Source organism: Neodiprion fabricii, chromosome 5, assembly GCF_021155785.1.
Source record: "Neodiprion fabricii isolate iyNeoFabr1 chromosome 5, iyNeoFabr1.1, whole genome shotgun sequence".
Lineage (NCBI taxonomy): Eukaryota > Metazoa > Arthropoda > Insecta > Hymenoptera > Diprionidae > Neodiprion > Neodiprion fabricii.
In genome coordinates, this window is record NC_060243.1 from 14743418 (window position 1) to 14752751 (window position 9334).

Below are 9334 nucleotides of genomic sequence, written 5' to 3' on the forward strand. Positions count from 1 at the left end.
TTTTTCGTAAAAAAAAATAGGAAGTTTTCAAAAAAAAAAAGCTTCCATAGCGCGATAAAGAATGACGTTTAAAATGTTCTCCCGAAATTGGAACTAGATATCTTTAAAACTTTTCCTTTGAGAGTGGAAACCGTTTTGAAAAACACCATTCTGAGAAAAACGCGTTTAAAGATTGAAGTTGGAAAAGTTTATATAAATCGTTTACTTACGATCAATCGGCGATGCCAGGTCTTGATTTTTTTGTTGGGGGTTTCTCTCGTACGTCTATCCGTGGTGGATGTCAAAAACGAACTGAAATGCTTGGACAGTTTATTCTGCAAGGTTATAGAACCTGAGCACCTTAGTACTCGCGCAGGTAGAAAACCCGTTCCCTTCCTACAAGAAACGCTGTAGCGACCGTAATAATTTGAATTTCGATTTAAAAATTTGAGAGAATGTTTAGAACAGTGTATACTATACGATAATGCAAAACAAAAAAAAAACAATTTTTTGAAGATTTCACACTGAGACTGTTTTGGTCGTTTGACCAGAGTTCTTCTCTAACTTCAATCGGGATGGGATGAGTGAGTGAGAGGGTAAATAAATAAATAACACAATTTCGCGGGAAAGACAAGACGCTTGCTTCGGCATAAAAACCCTCACGATGCAGAGGGAAAAGCCGAAGCAAGACCAGTGTTTATTAACTGCCAATCAGATCATCATAAAACAGGATAATACAGCCGCTGGTGCGTTCCTTGTCAACTAGATGGAATGATCATTCAATAATCTTAAGCCAACTTATCTAAGTCTCCATGAGAAACCGTGCTCCGCAACTTCCACGCACTCGTGGAAGCAGGGAGTGGGGAGCGTCAAGGTGGCCCAATGCCGTGCAAACAGCGGTCCCGACGTCTCGGGAACCAACGCTGAAGCAATGACGCTCGCCCAGGAAGACGCGACACCCCCGGCCCAACCGGAGGGTGAACCACGTCTCCCCCGACCGTGTTAACCGGATAAATCTTAAAACTACGCGAGACGAAATAATCGACGCGCGTGTCTAAGGAAAACCTAACGCGTCCTACCTATTCGAGCGCTCGAGACTAACTAACTTGCGCTGCGCCCTCACCGGCCAAGCGAACGTACGTAACTGCCGATTCGAGTATCGGCTCACGAATTTCTGACGTGGGCAATAAGTACGTAATTTGAATTACTATAACGTTGAACTACTCGTCATGTGGAATAAGAAAGTAAATCTACTGTTGTGACTCTTTGGTCACCTTATACGTGGTAAATAGGTGCAATATACAAATACAACGAAACTAAAGTATTTGCTATGATAAATTTACAAAACTAATATAATGATAATAAAGTGGCGCGAACAGAGACGATCCCTTAACCTGATCGGAATATAAGAAATTCAACACACTGAAATATTTAATATCATCCACATCTGATGGATTTGTATATCCGCAGGATATGGCGGAAGAATAAGCGATACATTTATCACAGAAATATGTGGTTTTTCAGAAGTATTACCAGAAAAATGTGGGGTAATGGCTGATCGTGGATTCAAACAAATTCAAGTTCTTCTGAACAAAAAAAAAGTGTACACTTATTCGTCCCCCGAGTGTATCGTCTAGTGTGAAGCCGACAAAAACAGAAGTATTGGAAACGAAACGTATTGCAAGCTTGCGTATACATTGTGACGTGGTATTTCGTGCGCCGTCACATGGTTTAATTATCGCACTTCCCTACGTACGGAATATCGCTAAAAATAACGAAAGCACGTCTGAGGCTAATACTCCAAAACGAACGACTAGTTATCTTTAAGTGAAATTCTCTTCATTAAGCTAATTCTATTCTATTTTCTCATTTTGTAACGCTCTACGAGAACCATCTACCAGACTTCCTCTTCAAGATGCCAGGACACTGCCTGACAGGGGTCACGTACCAGCTCAACACCAACCACCACCGACTACAGACGAACGAATACCGCTGAAACCACTCCCGATGGATGCCTATCTAAGTTGTGAACAGGGTCGTGCGTGATGCACAAACAGTACCTCCAACTATTTAAGACTTATCGGCCAGGAGCCGAACCACGAATCAATGCTTCTACCGCTCGGATGTATCGCCAGACGGCGTACAGGGCTGTGCGTCAAAGACACAACAAAGCCTCCCGTCAACGATACTTATTAGCCTGGAGCTAAACCGACCACGACATCTACTAAGTCGTTGTCTATCAAATAGAGGACGGTTTTCTCCTAATGAACCGTCCTATCGAAGGGCTGTGGCGTGGAATAGGCTAGACTATGCTGACCACGTGGATCTGGTGGATATAGTGTGGGGATCCAGGTCGAGGGTCATCACCACCAGATCGTTCCTGCATGAGGGCTCCGATGAGCAAGGGCCGGGATGCAGCGCCAACGAAATAGCTACAACGGGGAGTACCAGTAAAGCAAGGAGTGAGGTACAATCGGTCGCAAGTCCAAGAGATTGGTGACGCAATATTATCGCACACCTCAATATCGCAACACATGAGCGGTACGACCCCCCCTCTCTCCAACGATACAGCACAGCTGAAGGAAAACATCTCCGACCACCTTCCGACGTCCCAACACCTCAATACCTGTCAGCGAGGAAGAAGAAAAACAAGCGGCGAGGGATTATCGCCGCCTACCTGTAGACCAGACCTACGCAATCTGTTGGCCCAATTAGAATAACGCAAATTTGAGGAAGAATCACGTGACAGCAGCACGACGAAAATCAGGATCATCGCTCGTCTCGCCACTCTACGTTCAGTTTTCTCTAAAAGCAGACGTGTTCTTGTTACCTTTGACAAAGTTTATCGTACCAGACCTACGCAATCTGCTGGCCCAATTAGAATAACGCAAATTTGAGGAAGAATCACGTGACAGCAGCACGACGAAAATCAGAATCATCGCTCGTCTCGCCACTCTACGTTCAGTTTTCTCTAAAAGCAGACGTGTTCTTGTTACCTTTGACAAAGTTTATCGTACCGTATTCGCATCTTCTGTACCTGTCATATCTTTTTTTCACGTAAGTGAGGTTCCTTTTCTATTTTGTGAAGCCACGAAATTACTTACAATATGTCGTATCTTTATCTCTCTCTCTCTCTCTCTCTCTCTCTCTTGCAGTTTGTCTGCGTGAACCACCTGGGCTCGTACCTTATTCTCTACAATTTCTTATCTTATCACTTTCTATTTCTTATTGCAAGTAACTTCGCGACTGGTTGACTCTTACTGACGCAGTGTTAGTGACTATTGCTTTATTTTATTATCTCTCTCTTCTAGAATACTTAAATATCTAATATCGCTGTATAGCAGCGTGTTCTGTTAAGTTATCAATTCTCACCTCAGCTATTGAGCATTACTATTTCGTTATACCTTTCTGATTAATTCATAACCGTTTCTTTACCTATTATCTTTGATTGATTGATCTTAGTGACTGTACCGTGTGAGCGATCTTACATCGCCGCGCGGTCTCGCTGGTCGTTCTTTTGACTTTGGCGTATTGCGCCGTATCGAATAACATCTTTTTCATTATTTTCTTCGCTAATACAGCTGATCGCAGTTGTCCGTAGTCTCTTTGGTTTGTCGTATGTTGCGTATTAATTCTCTTGAGTATTATTTGTCTTAATCCCGAAATTATCTTTTACCGTATCGAATATTATTTCTCTTTCTTCTCGCACTTACTGCAAACTAGAGACTACGTATTATCTGTTAGTTTCTATATTTCATAATAATTCTCTACTTGACCTGTTTCTTTGAATTTACCTCGTAATTAATAATTCCCTGCCTCTGTTATATCTCTGATAATTCTGGTAATGTCATAACTATTACAATTTTTTTATTTCGCATGTTTCTTATAATCGCTTCTCATATTTTATGGCTTGCTTGATCAATGCTTAATTTAAGTACCGTATATCTTTCTCTGTTCTGCCTACTCATTATAAAAACGTGTTAATTACTATCTCGAATCATGGTATCGCGAGCCTACGCATATCTCTCGTTTATTCTGAAAACGTTCTGTTACTTGTCAAATCTCTCGCTTAACTTTTCTCTGGCTGTAAATTAATTATCTCACCTATCTTAATTGTATCTCAATCTCTTCAGTTGTTTGCTTGTTAATAAGATTTATCGCTTCTTGGCCAATATATTCAATACTATTTCTGCTTCACCTGTTTCTTATTTTATCTATTGGATTCAACCCCTTCCCTTTACCATTATCTTGTCTATACTGAGCAAGCTGTGTAAAACCGTCGTGGAACCTGATCTTGTCTTTATCTATATCTTTTTTTTTTCTGATTATCTATTTTCTGACGCATGTGCGTCTGGCGCCAAACAATCATATCTTTCTCTTTTATTATCTCTCAATATCTAATTATTCAGGTTAGTAACTGCGCCATAGGGTTACCAATCTCATTTTTTTTTAACCCTCACACATAAATATATATAATTGGTTACAACATATTGAACGAGTTATTCGGCGATTGAGAGAATATAAAATGCTCATACCCCATGCTTGTCTCTCGCACAGTTATACGTCTGTAATCGATTATATTATAATAATCGCTGCAGCACTCTTAAATATACAGCCGCCAATAACAAAAACGTGAATAGAATTCAAATGCGTAAAAAAGTCTTTCATGTAGTTAACAATATTTATTGTTTAACCGAAACATATTGTGAACAAATCGATGTAGACGGAATATTATAATAAAAGTAAAATATAATAACCTTTTTAATTATATAAGTTTTTGACATTTTTGAGATAATATAATCTTTTCAAAATTTTTTTGCCTTATCGATTATCTCATTAATATATGCTTCATCGAAAGTTTTCCAAACAAGAATAATGTTGTTCGTATTTTCAAAACTTGGGTCTGCCACACAAAAAATGCTTTTACGTTTACCGGTCGCAAACATTTGTAAATGCATTTGGGCTCTGCATTTGTCATTCATTTTGCTATGGGGTAAAATCTTGTCAAACGTCTTTACTGATGATGGGCATTTCACTTCCACAATGAAGTCGTCACATATGGCATCAGGTGAAGCGCCTCACATTGGGAATGATGGCACCAACTGCAGACCGCAATTTGGAAAAAACAATCCTGTTTTTCCGGAAGCTTATTGTAACACCGCGGATTCTAATAGTCTACCTCGCTGCATTTATTCTGTATCAAATACTTTCATTGCGCCAATCACTTGCTGGATAAATGAACCATCTTCTGTTCTGCAACGAGTCGCTTCGTATATCTTTGATGCTGTAATTCTCCTGTACCGAAGTTCACGCCAAAGAACTGTATCACTCTGAGCACGAGTAAATTTTTCGGCGACGTCACGCAAATCATGTGATATCTCTGTTCTTGCAAATGCAATAAAATCATCGACCAACTTTCCATCATTCTCGATAAATTTCATAAGAAGTTGATGAATCGACAGTGACACAACTTTGCAATTTTTTAGTTCGAAGTTATGCCTTGTAAGCCGACTGTTCACTTTCTCTTCCGCCCATTTAACAAGGGCTTGGAAAAACGTCGTATTGTCTAGCATAGGTCTAGAAACAGATGAAGTTTCTGTCATTTCGGAACTCGCGATTAATTTTTTCGCCGTGCCTACGGATGCTAAAGCGGATCGACGCCGTTAGCATTCAATTTGTGACTGATGGGTGTTCTGAACGACGATAAATCCACATCAAAAATGCAATAGCATGTTTGCAACCACCTGTAAAAATATACGATACAATTTTTATATATTATTAACAAATATATATATATATATACATATATATCAATCTCTTGAAACTATACATATAATGCGCATGCGCGAGTTTTATCGGCTGCTCGGGCAGCCTGGCCACTCCGAGTTTCAGCTGTCAAACTCTGTTTCTGGCGGCGTTGTAGTTCATACGAATTTTTGAGGTTAGAATCTCAAACGGTCGAGGTAGTGACTCGGAAAGTTGATGCTAATGCTCTTTGAAAATTGGCTTTATTCGACTAAAATGAGAAATCTGTTTAAATGTTGGGTGCTTGGAAGAAACGCAGCAGGTAGGTGCGAACACTTTATTTAATCATTTTTATTATTTCGTACATTAGAAATAACAATGGAATTTTTATCTATCAACAGGTGATACGGCCAAAATAATTACATCTCTGATATTCACTGTTATCTGCCCATTCAATTTGTCAGACGTGCAAAGATCATCGCCACTTTCAAGCAACTAAGCAACTTTCTCACTCTTTTGTGATTTCAGGCGGTAATACTGAATTTTATCAATTTCGAAAATGAGACATTAAACCGAGCGTTCAAGAAATTTAAATATCTCACTATCTGTAACGGAACTGTCAATCTTTTTTTTCTTGAAAATAGTTCAACAAAATTGACGGATAGTCAATAGTCAATGTATTTTTTCCGATTAACAAATTATTGCTACTACTATTTAAAATTTCCGAATGATTATCAGAATTTATTTCGCAAATTTTCAATGATGTTCGATTAAATAAATGAAGGGAACCTAATACTGAAATTGAAAATTCAAGTAATATAAGATTTATTAAAATGATTTCTGTATTTCATGTTAGTGCGGTTCGAAACAAAGAAAATCTAATCGAAAGCGTAGAACTCAGGAACGTAAATCACATCCTGTGACACAAGTTGAAAATCAAGTTTCTCAAAATGCGCCTCAATGTTACAATTAGCTTCAAGGACAATCATGTTTTAGAGTAATATCAGAACATTATTACGAGGATCTTGACTTATCGGATTCATGATTGTGTCCCTTGTTCCATCAAAATAACTGAATATCTAATTTTTAACGAAGTTTATGAAGATTTTTTTCCAAATAATTTAATCCGATACAATATCTTGCTCATAGTCCTCCAAACATCACCTTCTAACAAGGATATTTGGAAAGAGTCCCTTTGTTGCAGAAACCATTATAAAATTCTTGGTTTTCAATTCGTGCTATTGAATAACTCTGTGTTTCAGGTTCCATTTTCAATCTTAAAATGGGATTTTTTTGCTCCAGATAATGCTAACATGAAATGCAGAAATAATTGCGGTACATGGAGATTCACAAGCTTTCAGTCTTATAGCGTTTTCGAGTGAACGCTCTCAGAGCACTCCAGGAGCGAGTTTTGTGTTCGAGTGAAAACCGAGCAGGTTGAGTGTAGCGACCGCATGTTCGAGTGACGGTTGAAAACTAAATTTTGATTGGTCTATGAACAAAAATCTGCTCGGAAAGCAGGGGTCAGAGCGGTTCGAGCAAAACAAGTATGGCAGAGCCAGTTCATGAAGTGCGAATAATCGAGGAGTTATTTTCGTCAGAGAATTCCGATGATGAAGAAGATATTTTATTATTGCGGAATATCGCCAATAGAAGACGAAAAATTCCGCGCATCCAAAATTACATCGCTGACGTTGTTAACCACTATAACGATAAACAAGTACGTACGTAACCTCACAATATCTTTATTTATTGAACTATTGAATTCCAAGAAAGTTGGATGCTTGAACTACAATTGTTTTCTTTTTTACAGTTCAAAAGTCATTTCAGAGTGTCGCGAGAAACTTGCAATTATTTAATAGCTTTATTCGAACAGAGCGAACATTATCCCAAAGGACCACCTTTCGGTGGTGTGAGAATAAAAACTGCTGAAGAGTACATTCTATGTTATTTATGGTGAGTGATAATTAATGATACTTTGTTTTTTGTTTTGCGATGACTTATTAATTTTTTTGACTTAATAGGTTTGCAGGTAACAAATCTGTTTACCGCATTGTAGCTCAACTCTTTGGTTTGAGTTTGTCAACAGCGCACGCAATGATAGAAAGTGTAACGACTTATTTAACAGATGAATTGGGTCCACTGGTTATCAGATTTCCTCGTACCTTGCAGGAGAAACAAGACATTTGTGAGGAATTTGAGGAGGTAAGGTAGCGAATATTTGACTAACATGTTAAAACACATCTCCTCTGCATTGGTCTGAAATATTCTGGAAAATTTTTTCCAGATTCTAGGGAATATTTTCACCCAGGTATAATTAGGGGCAGCAACGAGAACGAGTTTCACAATACATATAAATTTCAGATTGCAGGATATCCAGGAGTATGCGGATGCATTGATGGTACGTTTATAAACATCCGTACACCCGCACATAAAATTAAGTCGACCTACGTTAATCGTCACGATACAACGGCATTGACTTTGCAAGGAATATGCGATGCGAAGAAGAAGTTCCTTGATGTGTTTCCTGGAATACCAGGAAAAATTCATGACGCGAGAGTATTTACTTTGTCATTTATTCGCCCTACCGTGCTATCAATGGGCCCAGATTTTCATATACTCGGAGATTCTGCTTATCCGATATGTGAAAATCTGATGACACCGATCCGGGATTACGGAAATTTAACAGATGAACAAAGAGAATATAACAGGCGATTCTGTTCAACAAGAGTTTTAATCGAAAATGCTTTCGGGCTTTTAAAGCAAAGATTCAGGCAACTAATAAGAACAGATATGTGGGGTGTTTTAAAGACATCGAAATTTATACTATCATGCTGCGTGATGCATAATTTATGTATCGAAAGAAACGACTTCTTGGATGGAATTGAACATTACATGGCAGAACCTGAGCCTGAAGCAGAGTTTATTATAAACGATGAAGCTCGGCGTTTAGGTGTATTGAAACGCAATTTGCTGTCCAGGCAATTCATGTAAATATAGAAGCACTGCGATTTGTAACGTACATCATTTGTCAATTTATAAGATTTGTAAAAAATAATTACTGTAATGTCTGATATGCTGCATAAAATATTCACCTACCGAAAATGTTGAGGTCTAGATCATTAAAGATGAAAAATTATTAAAATTGATGGTTGAAAAATTATGATGTGAAGTTAATTAACAGAAATAAAAATACATTTTATAAAACCTTGTCGTTGCTTATATTTTTTGACTAAAAAATTAACCTTATCAAACATTATAACGAATGATAAGAAAACATCACGAACAAATATCACAGGATACATTATCACAACATTGACGTGACATGATACCGATAAATAATCTCACTGGTTTGATTATTCTAACCTGAAGTAAGTTTGTCGTGCAACAAAGCTCGGTTCGAATATTTGTCGGGGCCACATCTCTTAATGTTCAAAATCAAAATACCGCAAACAAATATCACTGCAATTCCTGCAATTTAATTTGAGCTTGGCCCTTTTTTGGATATTTTTTAAAGTGAGAATTGATAATGTATCCAGTGATATTTGTTTGTGATACTTTGGATGAGACTTATTTTAACAGGTTGGGAGTAAATATCACATTTTTTAAG

The 9334-nt window shown here is 38.0% G+C and overlaps 1 protein-coding gene across 1 annotated transcript; it reads left to right on the plus strand.

Annotated features, from left to right (window-relative positions):
* The first annotated feature begins 7200 nt into the window (after positions 1-7200).
* LOC124182669 (putative nuclease HARBI1) lies at positions 7201-8833 on the plus strand. Its single transcript, XM_046570210.1, has 4 exons — positions 7201-7444; positions 7538-7680; positions 7749-7929; positions 8089-8833. The coding sequence occupies exons 1-4, from the start codon at positions 7274-7276 to the stop codon at positions 8716-8718; spliced, it is 1125 nt and encodes a 374-aa protein (XP_046426166.1). The 5' UTR covers positions 7201-7273; the 3' UTR covers positions 8719-8833.
* Positions 8834-9334: the final 501 nt, after the last annotated feature.